Genomic DNA, 17,842 nt, shown 5'->3' with positions numbered 1-17,842 from the left:
AAAATTTTTAATCTTTTCATGATACATAATCATAGCAAATTAATGTTTGTCAATTTATTTATTGATGTTTATTAGAATAAGTCTAAAATGAATTATTCGTTAAATACGTCATTTATTAATATTCTTTAGTTCTTAAGCGACACAACCTTTGACCCAGCTTGGAAGCTGGAAAGATGGCAGGGTTGAGAAATGAAGCCCGGTTGTCGTTGGAAATTCGAACTAAATCTATCGAACAGACGTTGATTCCATTGGTAACACAGGTATTTTCTTACAACTGTATTTATAGAGTATAAAAGCTTCAAGTTTTAATTGCAACTGTAATAAAGTGAGTTTAAATTGCCATGAATGAATGAACAATGCAAATTATTTATCATGTTTATTAATCATGTTAATATTTACATAAGTTAAAACATGTATACTTGCATGTAACTCCAACTTACATGCATATTGCAAAAGATAGAAATGATAAAATAATTCCTATATCTGCTCCCTCCAGGCTACAGTACATGTACATAGAAATATATGTATTTGAGAAATAAACAAAGAACTACGACCACATTCCATTTCATGCTCTTTCCCAGAACTTTTCTACATATATGTGTCACAATGCTCTATGTCTATGTCAAATAGAGGTGAAAATACAGTCATATTTTGTCCATTTGTTATGATGAACCTTAAGAACTGTGATTGTTCAATGATATTTACATGATTTACACCGTTTTGATATCGTCTGTATAATAATATGGGATCACACGTGCACAATTACAATGTACATGTTTGTTGACTTAACATTTGGACAATGAGACCAGTAAATATTTGTCTATCAGACAGCAGAAGGGACAAATTTATTACTTACAATGCTTAGGGACGACATCAAAAGTTCAATGAAGGATGAAAAACTTAATTCACATAGTTTTTTCACTGACCCCCCACCCCGTTCTTAACTTAATTTGGGGATAATTGATTGACTCATATGGATATATGTAAAAATCAATGTCGGATAACCAAATCTTGCAGCCTTTCAACCCCCCACCCCCAAATTATTTGAATTAAGTTTTTTTATCTTACATTGATCTTTTGATGTCGTCCCTTACAATGTACTGTAAACATGGTAAACATTGTAAATTCAAGAAGTATTGCGATGATTTTATCCAAAAAATATGTGAGTGGGTTATAATCATGGAATGTGATAATCGCAATAATTTGAACTCTCATTCTGAAATTTTTTATATGAATTTAAGAGGATTATTTTCAATAACGCAAAAACAAAATCACATTTTAGTCTGAAATGACAATATCTCAACAAAAAGTGCATGCAATAATTTCTGAATTTGACACAACATTTGAAGAAATACATTGTACTATAGCTAAAAGTGTTAATATAATGTTTTATGCTATTTGGGGGAAACATCATTGGTACATTTGACTTTTAAATGCTATATCTTTTCATAAATATCATGACCAGGTAGACCAACTTTTGTAAATAAGCAAATTTTATTTAAAATCAAACAAAATGAACTGATGAAAATGATGAATATACATCATGCATCTACAAATAGCATCTAAAGTATATACATGTACATGCATACATGCATGTATAGGAAACAAATCCATAAATTTAATGCAAAAATACAAAACCTGCTGAACCAGGTTAACATAAAATGTAGCAAACCTGATTAACCTTCTAAGTTATACATGTTGAGAAAATTCATTTTTAATTACATTAAACTTTTTAAGCTTATTATGATAAATATTGTTTACAAATAACTGCAGTCATAATTGATTATGACAGATATTACATAATATTGTTATATAATTGTTTACACCTGGTACAAGTTAAGTGCAGGTAAATACAGGATCTCCTTTGATCACAATTCCATTATAATATACAAAGTGACATCTGTTTACCATTATCAAGGACTATTTTGTTACAAGAATAGTTTTTATTAAGTTATACATTGTTTATGGCATAGGCATTTATTTTTCTGATGCAAAAACTAGAGACTTATTTTCCGGACAGAAAATGATGCAATCTCACACAGTTATATACTTTTGTAGAATGTCAATGCTTCATATACATTGTAACATGTACATATATTAATCAATCTAATCAACATGATATGTATGCCTACAATGGCTTATAATATTTATATATATATATAACATGATGCAATTAAATATATATATAATTTGATATACTTTATTTATGGTGGGTCAAATTAATCCTTTATATTCATCGAAAATGTAAAATTTCGGAAAGAGTCCTTTCCTGAAATTATTGCAATAACCATAAATATATATAATATTGTGATGTCAATTAGACGCACTCAATCAAGTTAGGGAGCTGCCATTTGATTTTTATGGGGGGCTTGGATGAAATTTGAAAAAAGGCAGGACAGGCATGACCAGATGACAAGAGTTTTGAGTAAAAAAAAAAGGCAGGATGAGCAACTTGGCAAAAAAAAAAGGCAGGATGACAATTTATGTAAAGAAAGGTCAGGATAAACTAAGAAATAAAAGGCAGGACCGAAAAGAGTGAAAAATAAAAAGGCAGGACAGAGATAACAACTAAAAAAAAAAGCAGGAGAAAATTTTTCATCCTAGCCCCCTTAAAAATCAAATGGTAGCTCCCTTAGTGCCATCAAGGATATCTCACATAAATGACAATGGTACTCATATATCATGTACATGTATGTATGTTTTATAATCAACAAAATTAGGTATATATATATGTAAAAAAAATTCTGAGGGGCCCATCAAGATTGTTAAAAACTTCCATTTGTTGTTTGAGGGGCCTTAGTCATTTAGTGGACTTAGTGCACTAGTGGTGAATCATCATATGAGCATAGTCCAACTACTTCTATCATAAGCCTGTCAACACTGTGGTAGTGTGAGTTCAAACCCTGTATGTGGACAGTGTTAACATTGGAGGCTTGTAGATGGTTAAGGAAGTATGTTTATGATAACAGAAGAACGAGATTTGCATTGACCATGAAATTATGCATTTAGATATTTATTACTTCAATTATGGCATGTTTGGAACAGGTAAACAAATTTGTCCATGGCCAAGAGTGGTCAATCATTACTTCAAATTGACAAAAGACAAATGTCTATAAATAACAGTGACACTTAACACTACATACAAATTATTATTTAAAGACTGCTGGAATTGATAAAGTTGATCAACAATAACCCAACTTAAAAAAAATGATTGTTGTTTGAGTACAATCCAGTGGCAAGTATTTCATGCATATTCAGTACAATAGAATGCACTGTATGTATCTCCAATAACCATGTTCATACTACACTATATACATGATACATTTTGTACATGTATACCTTGTATACAATTATCGCACCGCGGGTAAATTATCACGTTGTGATTGGTTTAACGCCGTCACATGGTGACCCCCTATGAGACCGTAGGGGGTTCGTGACGCGGTAATGGTGACGTCATCTATTAATGTTGTTGTGTTTCGTTGTTTATTTTACAACAAAACGCAGCAGAAAAAGTATAGCGTGCGATAAATTCGTTATACGGTTAACTACTGACCCCCTACGGATCCATAGAGGGTGAATAAAATCCATAGGGGACTCGGCCTCCGGCCTCACCCCCTATGGATTTTACTAACCCTCTATGGATCCGTAGGGGGTCAGTAGCGAACCATATAACTTATAATAACATGCATATTTAGAATTTTTGGCAAAATTCAGATTCTTATTTCAAAATTTAGCAATTTTGGGCATTGGTTTATTATGTTTATAAACAGCTGATAAAGTTATTAAATGTACAAATGTACATTGAATGTAATTAGTTTTATTTTAAATTAATTCCTCCATTTTTTGGCTTGCAATTTATTTTAAAAAGACACTTTGGTTTTCACCAAGCAAACATTTCACTTTGAATTTATTGACGAGGCTAGACTGCTTATTAGATGTATTCAATTTTTAAATACAATATACAAAATTTATCTTTAATAGCAATCAAACTTACATACAGACTTATATCTTTACATTTTCCTTTCAATAATTGTTTACATACTGTAAGAACTGAAGTGTTAATGTCAATTTAATAGTTAGACTTTTAATAGTTCAGGTTACCAACTGTGTGACAGATCGCTTCACATCCATGTCAAGTAGATAAAAAGTCTAAATATTTTGATTTACTCAATACCATCTAAAATCTTGATAACCTGGTAAAAAAACCAACAGTTAGAATTGTTATCTTTGCTATTTTTATTGTCCTCCCTCACAGGTCAAGTTGCAGGGATATAGATATATTGGGTGATTGCCTGTTTGTCTGTCCATCCTGACTTGTTAGAGCTCTCGTTAGTACAATTCTTGCTAGAGTTTTATCAATTTTTATCAAAGGTTTATATACAGTATGCAATGTCTTGGACTGTTTCAAAAATTGGGACTCTCAAACAATCAATTGATCACTTATATTTAGTTCAAAGTGCAATCCCCAGTCAAATTATCTGTAATATATAGTGAAAATTATTGCAATTTTAATTGAAAACTGTATTAAAATGAATTTAAGTGATGTATTTGCTTATAACTTTTGGAAATGTTTTCTTACTCATTGGAGGTAGCTATTTACTAATTTAAAACTTTGTCGAAAAAGCCCTTCACTTATAATTGAAACATTTAAAAAGCTGTATAAAAACTATAATAACCATTTCTTGTTCATTCTATATGTATCATGATATATTAGATATTTTTGTTCAAATGATCAAACCTTTTAATAAAAATAATTATTAAGAAGTTAAGGTGGAGAAAATGACTACACCATTAGAACTTGAAACAAACATCAAACAGTCAGCTATAATTGGAGATAAATGTCCTCTGATAGGCATCAGTAATTATGAAAAGATGTCAGTTTCAATATGGCTATTTGAGCATGTTATGTGATAATTAGGCCAATAAAAACGAATTTTCTAACACAATATTGCAGTCTCTTCTCTTTCTATCTAATTGTCATATATATATATACTGCTATATTTATTTTCAGTATAATTGACAACTTCCCCAGAAAAAATAAATTAAGTATCACATCCATAACACAACCTATTAAAGCACCATATTCAATCACTATCATCATGATCATGGCATCACATTAATATAGTGTTTTAATGTCCAAAGGCAAGAATTATCAAGAATCAAATAACTAATTTATCAAGATATTTTTTTCAACATGTTCAACCAGAATTGTAAGATCCAAATGCTGTCATGCATCAGCGTAAACTGCCTAGATCTTTCTCTTTCGTAATGTTTTATGACACTTATACAGTTGATGTAGAAAACAAAAAAAATCAAATTATTAGTCTCTTTAATTTACTTTACTAATTGTTCAACAAATTTATAAAAAGAAACATAAAATTTCTTTATTATTGCCTGTTTGTGAAAGGATGACATTTCTTTCAATTTAGCCATTTAAATGTTTTATTAGACCCATTACCCTGTGTAATTTTAGACAGTGTATGTAACAGGATGTCTGTTATCATGATGTTTAACTTTTGAACTCCTATAATAATAGTATTATATACCTATATAATCTGAAGTTTAAATAGAAAGTAACTTTATAAGCATTGTCAAACATTGTCAAAGTGTGACTACTGGAGGCAGAAATGGAGCCAAGGCCATGCCAAAGTAATAATAAGTTTTTAAAATATAGAAAGTAACTTTATAAACATGATCAAACAACAAAGTTCGACTATGTCATGTATGTACACAATTAGGCCATTCTTAAGAAATAATAGGTTTTAGTAGAAAGACAAAGTAATTTTATAAACATTGTCAATTTAAGTGTGATTGGTATACTGAAGGCAAAATGGAGACAAGACCATACCCCCAAAAAATAATAGGTTAAATGATTCGAACAATTTTATAAACATGGTCAAAGTTTGAAAAGGAGACATTTAACATGCTTAACTGTCATCTAGATTAAAATGTACATGTATTTTGAAATGTGAATTTTTGTTTATCCACCCTGACCTTAGGGTCATAACTTCACATGTATTAGAACAAAAAGATGCATACATGTGTACATACTTGTATTACCTTGAGCAGATAGTTGCATGTAAGTGCACTAGCTGCTATAATGATAGTAAAACAAGAATTTCGTGTTTGTACAAAAGTGTGTCATACCAATTGTCATCTAAAGTGTCAAAGAAGTTCCGACACATTTGTAAATGGATACTTTTTACAAGAGGCCTCTAAGAACATCTTGTATAATTCAGGTCATGTCATGTGTCACAAAGCATTTCTGTTCAAACAGACTTTAGGGTATACATGTAATGATTTCTTCTGATATTTGAATAAAGGAAAGTTAAGCTTTGAAGATTCTTCAAGCATATCATCATTAATTTTTCTTTTGTACATATACTGAGTAAAAGAAGTGTATTACCTTTTTTAATATTAAATTTCAAAAGTTGTAGAAATATATTTTTAATATTTAATGTAATTTCTTTTTGTTCATTCATTCTATAAATATAGCTATGTTAAATTAAATTAGTTTACTAGTGTTGTTATGGTATAGGTGGTGCCTTGAACAAAAGTATAGTTTCGTTTCAATTTAAATTGAAAATATATGTAGCTGAACTTTTGATACTCAGTATATTATATAAGTAAAGAATATAAATACAGATATAAAATTGAGCATGTAATGACATACAATGGTAGATAGGGCAATTTATCATTGTTTATTGATCTTATAGATATAGGAAGATGTGGTGTGAGTGCCAATGAGACAACTCTCCATCCAAAATCCTTATACATGTTATACACAAAATGTACACCTTTGCCAAGATTTTATATCTGTTAAATAAAACAGTTGCTTCCTTGAAATGATAAAAGGTCAACTATTAATGTGGTACAACTGTACAACAAAAGAGAAAGTTTTTAAGTGCATCCACAATCATCTATTTTGAAATATTAGTATTAAACAGCTTTGCTTAGATCTATCAAATTCATACTTAAACCAATACTTAGATATTAAAAGAAACTTTTCATTTTCAAAGAGAATTATTTTCTCTGTTTTGGTAAAATCTAAAAGATCTATGTTAAATTAGTATTGATGAGAAGTAATAAACCATGTGAAGAATACAAATTTGTAAGATTTAAAAAACTAGACTGCAAAATGAGATGGGAAAGTTAAGTCTTTATAAATATTTAAAAAAAAAAAAACAGGAATACACATTTTCATCTAAAATTTGTTAACAAAGTTGCGTATTATCTCAATCTGTCTTTTAATGTTATAAGCTATCCTGCGTTCATGAGAGGGTGTCTATAAAATATCTTCAAGAAAACAACAAAATCAGCCTGAATCAATTTTCACAAACATTCTACAATTATGTTTAAATTTATACATGTTATACAAAAATATCTACTTTCAGATTACAACCCTTGTAAACCACAAAGAGAAAGCCCGCTTTACAGAGAAGACTAGTCGGTCATTGATCAGAGTAGGACAAGGTGTAGCCCTGGCTGTAGAGAAATTTGTAACTGTTGGACAGACAATAGCGGCAGAAAATATGGAAATATCTGAGGATATGTGCGAAGCTTGTGAAGAAGCCAGAATGGCGGGTAAACACATTTGAAATGTTTTCAATGCCATTTGAAGTGCTTTGAATTTTATTTTCCTCTACGTTTCGGGGCAAAATTTGTTTTCTCTTCTCATGAACTTTTTTGTTAATATTTGGGTTACATTGTTGTTTTCTGAAACCAGTAGTGTGAAAGAAGCCGTTTTGTTTGCCCTAACATTTCCCAAGGTCCGGGCATTAACTGTTACCCTTGACCGTCCATCTGTTCTACATTTAAATCTGTCTGTATGTTCTCTAAATTAGTTAACATTCCCTAACTAAAGATTGCCTCAACCAAATGCTACGAAACTCATATGCAATGCTTATTACCAAATAACACAGATCAAGTAAAAAATTAAGATTGTGACATGTTTTATTTTCTTCAGTTAAAGTTGTTTTTATTAATGAATTAAATGTATGGGCATGTCAAAACAGAAAGGGAATTGCCGTATTTAAGTTAAAAACAATAAACCAAGACCAAATATGATGTGTTGCAACATCATAATATCTTCAAGGTTGATCAATAAAAGACAGACAAATAAATAAATAAATACACAATAAAATACGAAATTGTTGACAACTTTTTTATAAAACTTCTGTAATTTGTCCTATTGTATTGACCAGTTAATTTGAGAGAGTTTTAGAAATGTGCCATCAACCACAAATTCTTCACTAACATACATCATTGTATATGGCAAAGTACTAAGTTTTAAAACAAAACTCATTTGTTTTTTCTAGGATCTACAATACAAAGACTTACTATGATTGTACCATCAAAAGGGAATAAAACAGTAACAGAGAAAACAGCCATGGTCAGGTCAGCTAGACAATTATTGTCAGCCATTACAAGGGTCCTACTGCTGGCGGATAAAGTTATTGTTAAACAGTTATTAGTATCTAAGGACAAGGTAAAGCAATGATTAGATGATATAGGAACTCTAGAAGAATTGGTGTAATTGCCAATGAAACATGATTACCGATGAGACATGATTGCCAATGAGACAACTTTTCACAAAAGACCAAATGACACAGAAACTAACAACTATAGGTCATGGTACGGACTTCAACAGTCAGTTATAAAAGGGCCTGAAATAATCAATTGTAAAACTATTCAAACCTGAAAACTAATGGCTTAATTTATGTACAAAAGATAAACAAATATGTTACACAGCAATAAATGAAAACCATTAAAATTCAGACTCCTGGCTTGGGACAAGCACACGCATACAGAATGTGGCGGGTTAAACATGTAGGCGTGTTCAAAACCCCCTAGCATGGGACAGTGGTTTAATAGTACAACATAAGAATGAACTATAAAAATCAATTGAAAATGGCTTAATTTATCAGATGGACTAAAATAAAAATACATCAAACATAAACACAGAAATGATGTGGCTGGCTACTGTACATCTTTAAAACAAAATAAGAACCTAAGTACAGATCTGAGGGTACTCCCAGCTACTGACAGCTAGTTCAAAAACGCTAACAACTAATGAAAAAAATCTTGCATCTTATCATCTTTTTATTCATGTTATTTAGAGACTTTGTTGAATTTCTTTTTAATGGTTTCTAACTTTAGATGAAGGTAGACATTTATTTTTGACAAAACAGTTATTAAATCTGTGACTTGAAATATAATTGAATATTATTAAGCAATTCTGTGACTGTTGCATGTCCCTCTGAAATGTCTTAAGAATAGTAATCTGCCTAAATCCTCAATAAATTTAGAAATGTTTACATTAACATGATTAACTTTGAGTTTGTTAATTACTGTGGATTCATTCTTATTCATTAGATACCAATTTTTATGGGTTTCATTTGTACAGGTTACCCACAAATTCAAATGTTCAAATAATAAATAATTTTCAAACGGCTAATTTACATGCAGAAATTGGCAAAACCACAACATCAAATATCCCCAAATGCAATTTTTCAGCAATCCATGAAAATTGATATCCAAGTAAAATAGATGAATCCATAGTATTCCAATTACAGGAAGAAGTACATTGTAAATACTACTGCATTTATGAAACCTATTCCCTCACAGTTTTCATAATAATAAAAATATCACATACAAATCTGTAATTCAAAAAATGTATTTTCAAATTTCACCATTATTTTATGTTTTATTCCAGGTTTTGAATGCCTTAAATGACCTTGATAAAGTGACTTCATTTACAGACTTTGTAAATTACTTCAGCAAGTTTGGAAATGATATGGTAGAACTTGCCCATCTAACAGGAGACAGGCAAAATGTAAGTTTATAAGCATGATAAGGCCATTTAAAATGCAGGGAAAAACAAACTATCAATCACAGAAAACACTGAACTAAAAGTTTATGTATGGCAGTTGACAAAACTACATGAAACCTAGTCAGAGATTGATCCTCTTAATTACAAAAAAGTAAGAAATTTTATGTTTTACATTACAACTCTGTTTTTGAATTGAATTTTTCAATGTTTTAAACTCTTATAAATACAATTATAGGATAAGTGAGAAAAACACAACAAAGTTATTTTTTTACTAAAATTTAGAATGAAAATGTAGAATGTGTCAACAACAGATCAAAAAGCATAAAACATTTGAAGGTAACACAGCAGGAAAATTCTGCACCTTAAGTGGGCTTTAGCCACTTACTTTCTTCTTACAGTACAACATTAACCTTGTTTCGAAAATATATTTCTTAGATGTTTAAATTTATTGTAGGATCTAAAAAGTGAGAAACACAGAGCACAAATGGGTGCAGCTAGAGCCATACTGGAGAGATCAACTTCCATGTTACTACCATCATGCAAGGTAAAAATATTTACTTCAGACAAAAATTTAAGCTGGGTACATTTGTGTTAATACAGTTATACTAAAACCAGTGGTCAATTTTTTTCATCATAATCTTTATAATTAAAGAAGATTGAAGAAAAATCATATATATCACTCAACCATCAAGAAATGATACATATACACTAGATTGTTTTGTGATCAGAAAAAATGCACTTTGAGAGATGACAGCAGGAAAACAAACACTTTAAATTTTAAAAGACAGGAGAAAGGCATTCAAATTCACCAGTTGAAAATAAAATGAGAGTGACAAAAATATAGAAAGTCTGAAAGAGAAAGAAACAGTATACAAAATACAACATAAAAACTGAGCAGTAATAACCCTACAAATGTACTAGGATTGATTTCAGATGCCATGGAAGGTTAAGCAGATCCTGCTCACATATGACATGTTGTACATGAATTACACAAAAACACAATAACATAAAACTGTTAAATTGAAAGCAAGGTGAAATAATTATGAATTTACTATGAAATTGTGTCTTCTAACATAAAATTGAGAATGGAAATGGGGAATGTGTCAAAGAGACAACAACCCGACCAAATAAAAAACAACAGCAGAAGGTCACTAACAGGTCTTCAATGTAGCGAGAAATTCCCGCACCCGGAGGCGTCCTTCAGCTGGCCCCTAAACAAATATATACTAGTTCAGTGATAATGAACGCCATACTAATTTCCAAATTGCACACAAGAAACTAATATAAAAATAATACAAGACTAACAAATGCATATGTTATCTTTACTAACTTACTTTTGCAAGCCTTATAGTACACAACATAAGGGGGTAGAGTGGTTACCTGAACATGTAAAACTTGTTTTTCTTTAAAATTTTAGATGTATAGGGCAACAAAGCTTGAAAAAGCAAAAATTAAGCATCAATTTATTTTTACTGGCATAAACTGATCAATTCTTGATCCCAAGATTTCTCTAAGTTACAATTTATATGTTTACTATTTTTCAGACATGTTTAAGACACCCAGACTGTGGGACAGCTAAACGAAACAGGGACTGTGTCTTTAAACAGATGAGACAAGCTCTTAACATGATACATTTTATTGTGACAGACGGAGGTTGCAGTCAGATGAACGGTCACAGTTCACCGATTACAAATGGGGATTCTGGGATAGGTCTTGATAATGTTCATCCATCAGCCAGTAAAGCATTGAAAGATCTAGAGGTAACTATTGTCAAAACTTACAATTTGTCAAAGTAAACTTCAACACTATTGTAGAATATGTCATGTCTCCTCTCAATTTTTTAAAACATTTATATACTGTTGAAATTTATACATGAATGAAGGTTTTTTTGCCTTTTTTGTAATAGCAATTTATTGACCTTTACATTTGCGTGAAATTGATCATAATCAACCACAAAACATTATCTGTGAACTGTTCAAGGGGAGATAACTCATTATAACATAATTATCTCCCATGTGCAATTTTAGGCAAATTTCTGCAAACCACACAACAGAATTTCACGAAACCTTTTCAGGTAATAAGGACATACTATGTAGTTGTGCATATCAATGGGAAATTGCGATTCAATTTTTTTTCTAGGAGTTACGCCCCTTTGAACTTTTTTTTTTTTTTAATGTACTACTGCAACAGTTTGTCATCGCAACTCCTCTAAAACCACACAACAGAATATCACGAAACCTTTTCAGATAATAAAGACATACTATGTAGATGTGCATATCGACGGGAAATTGCGATTCAATTTTTTTTCTAGGAGTAACGCCCCTTTGAGATTTTGTTTCTCCAGTGACAATATGAAGACGTGGGGTATGTGAGCGTACTCAAAAAGGTTCTTTAATTTTCAAATCAAAAAGTTTTCAGTTGATATTTTTAGGTTAGTTTCGTGTAGATAATAGATATGATGAGAGTTGAAAAAAATCGAATTCAGGAAAATTCTTACTGCAGAGAAAAAAGACTTTAATATTGTGGATCCTTTTATATTTGTGGGCTGTTTATTTTTCCAGGCTTAAGCAAAAATTGTTTTTCATGATTAGTGCATAAGTATGTGAACAGGCCTATAGATAATTGGCTGTTTAAGAATCTAAAGCATCATGGGTAATTTCATTGTTTGTACCCCAAAATTAAAATAACGTCACTTCATTGGTTGAATTTCCATTGTTTATTACATTTTTAACCAATCACAATATTTTGGTGTACATTTTTGAAAATATTACCCAGGATGCATTAGATTCTGAAACCGCTAATTCATACTTGGTCAACATTTACAATTCCTATTCCCCTGATTTAGAGTAATTATGCCCTTGGTTCTAATGCAGGAAGAGGGAGGTTGGGAGGTTGGATATAATTGTTTATGTCTGTCTTCCCAATAAGCTAATCAAGTATCACTTGTATCAACAAATACACAATTTATTTTTCTTAAATTCCTAAAAATTTCATAAAATATTGTTTAATTGAATTTCTCTAATTTTTGCACTATTTTCACATTTCTTTATCAGTGCGAGAAAAATATTTCTCCTCACTAGTGGAAAATTAGTTCTTGGCAAATGATTGGTTGAAATTTAATTGTGCTGTTAAATTTTCTCGGTATCGTCTGTGTTTTCCTATTGTGACGTCATGAAAAAAGGCGATAATGCCTGATGACGTCACATAAAAAGTACACAACTTTCTTCAAATCTTTAAAAAGGAGGATAAAAATCATAATACTAAATAGAAACAGATTTTACCACTATAATTTATGTATTACAATATTTCTCCACTCTCAACAGTTAAATTTTAATTATTTGAAAAGCTCGGCAAGCCTCGCGCTTTATATATATCAAAATTTAACTGTCTAGTGTGGAGAAATATTGTAACACACTTGTTGCAGTTCAGGAATCTATTTGCAATTTCTGTTTATTTTAGGTTTTGCTAGCTGCCAAAACTCTTGCAGAATATTCCAATAGTAAAATTGCTCGAGAAAACTTGGAGAATTTTGCAGAGGCCTGGGAGAGTCAGATTAATGACCTTTCTGTACTGGTAAAGGAAGTCAATGATTTTTGTCAAGGACGTATGGACAAACCAGTTTATTTGTCATTACCAAGACCAGGGGTTAGTATTTTATAAATTTTATTGATGCATTATATTTACCCCATTCTGTAGATAACACCGTTCGTACAAGATCTTCATTGTGGCTTTTCAGTGACAGAATCAGAAATTTTCAATAGAGAGGGCCAGCTATAGGCATGCTTTAGTGATTCCCTAAATAAGGAACCAATTTTCTCCCAAGAAATGGTGTGGGCAACTAAAACCATAAATAATGACATTTTTATTCCCTTTTACATTAGTAGCAAATGACTATTATAGACTGCAGTGCTCTCCCAGATATTCCATTTAGCATTCTGGTTAACAGGGAAATTTGAAATACTATCTTATGTCTCACCATTATAGAATCACATCTGTAGCATAATCTATAAAAAAAAACTATTTCAGGCAGCATCACATTCAAGAAATATATATTCACATTACCATGATGCTGAAATACCCTTGGGGAGAACACAGCCAGAGTATTCTTGATTAATACACAAATAAAACATTCTTCTACTAAATCTTTACATTTCACAGTCATTCACAAAATACACTACATGTGTGGATACTGAAGTAGGAATGGCTTCTTTTCTGAAACACTGGAGTTCCCCAATGTTTTCTGGGGGGTAAAGATTGCATATTATGCAATCACACCAATACAATACTGACTTGATATCCATATCTTCCAAAGTTTATCACTTGACAAAATGATTGATATTTAGATCCTTTACAGTCACAGTCATGCAATTTATTGACAATATGTTATACTTTGATATTTAAATTAAGATGTGATATGTATTTGAGTTATTATACTTGTCAAGAAAAAAAATTGTTGATTAATAACTACATAAGTCATGCATGGATCATGAACAAAGGAAGATAACTCCAATTCAAAATCAAAACACATTTGAAAGTTTTATTCAGAATTTCACCAAATTGCAAAATTAAAGCAATCTTTACCCTTTTTTGTTAACTAGTAATTTATTACAAGCTGGGTTTACTGTTTGAAGCCTGTTGCTTGGCTTGTGCATATTTCTTTCTCTCACTTGGATGCCTTCTGTTCATATAAAAATTATGATTTAGATTATCTCCCTTGGTTAATTATTAAAAAAAAATACTGTATGAATAAATATGTTTTTTAGTCAATATTGTAGATGGGAGGCAACTATTGTTCCAATTATATCAAAATCTTGTAAGAATAATTATTTAGTCATTCACATATAGAAGTGCTTGGATAGGGAAGGATTCTGTTGGCCACTTGAAGTTTTGTATTTACTTGCTTTTTTTTGGGGGGGGGGGGGGGGGGGTGCTATTTTTAGAACACAAAACATAAAAAAATATAATATATTCATTCTATTTAGGATATATTATGATAAATTAAGATTACTGTAAATTCATAAACTAATGTGTGCACTTATTACTTTTTATGGACACAGGACAAACTGTTAGATTAGTTTGGTGATTTTGGGAAAAACTGCATAGAGTTATGTGGAGTAGATATCAGAATACTAATTCTTATCATTGCGATAATCAACCAGTCACATAATGGGATTGATAAAAACCTTGCTATAATTTCTGAATTTACAATATTCCTTTTTAAAACATAGAATGCCAGTTCCTCCCAACCTAAAAATCTGAGAATTAAGATTCATTATCTTAAATCTGTCCAGCAGATGTCATATTCATCTATGTAGGGGAAATTAGAAATGGTCACATACTAACATTATCACATTTACTAACAGACAGCACCTAACACACCACAAGTAAGTTATTTGTGTTGTATTTACATGATCTTTAATGTATTTTGAATATATCATTGAATTTAAATTCATATTATCTGCATGTTGTATTTTGATAAATTTCTAGTATTTATTTTTTGTATTTCTTTTTTCTTTGAATGTTGTAATAAAGTACATAGATTTGTACATTAATTTTTGATTAAGCATGAATTTTTCATAAATTTATATCACCATTGGCGGATCCAGGGGGGGATCTGGGGGTTGCCATCCCCCTTTTTTTGGACAATCAATGCATTTGAATGGGAGCATATAGTTGGACCCCCTTTTTAAAATGGCTGGATCAAATTGCACTGTACTCAAGTGGAGTATCAAAATGCATGTTTTTCATTTATGTAAACTTTAATAAAAAAAAACAAATTAAAGAAAGTTTGTAATAGAACTTGAAAAACACTTGCCCATGACCCTCACTGACAAGCAATAACTTATGAACCTGACAAGCAATAACTTATGAACCTGACAAATACTTGCTCATGAACCTGACAAGCAATAACTTATGAACCTGACATATACTTGCTCATGAACCTGACAAGCAATAACTTATGAACCTGACAAGCAATAACTTATGAACCTGACAAATACTTGATCATGAACCTAACAAGCAATAACTTATGAACCTGACAAATACTTGCTTATGAACCTGACAAACATTTACCTATGAACCTGACAATCACTTGCCATAAACTATATACTCGACAAACAACCTTACAAATGCTTTGCTTACTCTTTAGTTTTCTATGTTGTGTTTTGTAGAATATTGATGTCTTTTCTAAGTTTTTTGTCTTATTGTTGTCAGTTTGTCTTTGCTGTATGAGTTTGAATATCACTATGGAGTTTCCTCTGTATGAGTTTGAATATCACTATGGAGTTTCCTCTGTATGAGTTGGAATTTCCCTATGGAGTTTCCTCTGTATGAGTTGAAATATCCCTATGGAGTTTCCTCTGCTTGTCTTTGCTGTATGAGTTGGAATATCCCTATGGAGTTTCCTCTGCTTGTCTTTGCTGTATGAGTTGGAATATCCCTATGGAGTTTCCTCTGCTTGTCTTTGCAGTATGAGTTGGAATATCCCTATGGAGTTTCCTCTGTTTGTCTTTGCTGTATGAGTTGGAATATCCCTATGGAGTTTCCTCTGCTTGTCTTTGCTGTATGAGTTGGAATATCCCTATGGAGTTTCCTCAGCTTGTCTTTGCTGTATGAGTTGGAATATCCCTATGGAGTTTCCTCTGCTTGTCTTTGAGCACTACTAATGTTAATAAGTGCAAGTGTTTGCCTTCCCTCAATGAAATGAATAACTCATACTGTTTCTACCTGCATTAACTATGTATTCAAATTCTGGGACAAGGTCAGTTTGAGGGAAACCACTAATGATAGCTCTGTAATACTTGGGATGCAGATGTATAAGCATTGGCACATCTTGAGCTAAAAATGTTTTGCATAACTTACATATTAAAGTTTATGACTGTTTAGGTTAGTTTTAAAGTCAATGGTATTTGATTTGTAGTTTTATAATTATACGTCATTTTACATAAGTATTGATAATTCTCATTTCCTTGGAGGTAATTTTGGTTCTGAACCTTCTGTTTTTCCTTATAACAGTCAGTCGATCTGTCCTAATCTTCCTATCTCATTTTGGTTTCCGCACTCTAACTTAAGTTTTTCTCATTCAAGTTTTTTGAAACTCCTAGACAATGCATTTTATATGAAAAATACAAGACATTCCTTTCTAGTATTTTAAGTTCTTGTATAGATCTGAAAAGCAAGCACTTACATGACTTAGTCCTATCTTAATTTTAATCGTGTCATTTTGAATTTGACAGCAGCAAACATCATTATAATTTGATAAACTATTGTTTATTATTCAATTCATGATAGAAAGGATTTCCCTACTTGGTGTTTGTGACAGATGATTAGCTATTTAACTTTGCTCTTTTTCTATTTATCTGCCTTAGTCAGTCTAAATGACAAATTAACCAAAGCTTCTGATCGTAGTTCTTTAAAACGGCATACCTTATTAAATTTATTTTTTGTCTGCGAGTGATTTAGATGAAGGAATAGTTCTAACTAGACAATAAGGAAAATAATGACCGTGCGCTTGACATTTTATAGTGTAATTGCATGGTTTAAAACAAAATGATGCAGAAACTGAAGTTTTTATGTCTTGTCCCTATTGATTCGTATTGATACAGCTACACAGAGAACTACTTGCTGGGATGGTTGAGATAAATTGTTTTTTCTGTGCTACTTTAATGGTTATTGAATTTTTGCATACATTAATCCGTTTCGTTGTTACATATAAAGGAATCTTAGAAAATATATAGATTTATTTATTTCTTGGTGGTTTTTTTTAAATGTATGTGACTTCTCAAAAATAAAGAATTTTTACCATCATTAATCCATTTAAGTATACGCATAAAGGAATCTTTGGAGAATATATATATACATATTTTTTTGTGTGTTTTTCTATATATGTGACTTCTCGAAAAGAATAGAAAAGTGAGATTTTAGATACAGAAACTTGCTTGGTTTGTTTAGATCCTGAGATAGATTGTTTTGTCTGTGCTTTACTTTAATGGTTATTGAATTTTTACATTC

The 17,842-nt window shown here is 31.0% G+C and overlaps 1 protein-coding gene across 1 annotated transcript in view; it reads left to right on the top strand.

The window, feature by feature from the left end:
• Positions 1–64: 64 nt before the first annotated feature.
• Positions 65–17,842, top strand: part of LOC134699818 (alpha-catulin-like) — a 41,325-nt gene continuing 23,547 nt past the window's right edge. Inside the window, exons 1-8 of the mRNA XM_063561231.1 lie at positions 65–260; positions 7,395–7,584; positions 8,319–8,488; positions 9,716–9,835; positions 10,287–10,376; positions 11,377–11,592; positions 13,292–13,477; positions 15,196–15,216. Coding sequence (XP_063417301.1) covers positions 174–260; positions 7,395–7,584; positions 8,319–8,488; positions 9,716–9,835; positions 10,287–10,376; positions 11,377–11,592; positions 13,292–13,477; positions 15,196–15,216 — 1,080 coding nt within the window. The 5' untranslated portion in view covers positions 65–173. The remainder of the gene's footprint in view (positions 261–7,394; positions 7,585–8,318; positions 8,489–9,715; positions 9,836–10,286; positions 10,377–11,376; positions 11,593–13,291; positions 13,478–15,195; positions 15,217–17,842) is intronic.

Source organism: Mytilus trossulus, unplaced genomic scaffold (assembly GCF_036588685.1).
Source record: "Mytilus trossulus isolate FHL-02 unplaced genomic scaffold, PNRI_Mtr1.1.1.hap1 h1tg000085l___fragment_1__unscaffolded, whole genome shotgun sequence".
NCBI lineage: Eukaryota > Metazoa > Mollusca > Bivalvia > Mytilida > Mytilidae > Mytilus > Mytilus trossulus.
The sequence above is the reverse complement of the archived record's forward strand: the minus strand, read 5'-3'. Positions and strand labels throughout refer to the sequence as shown.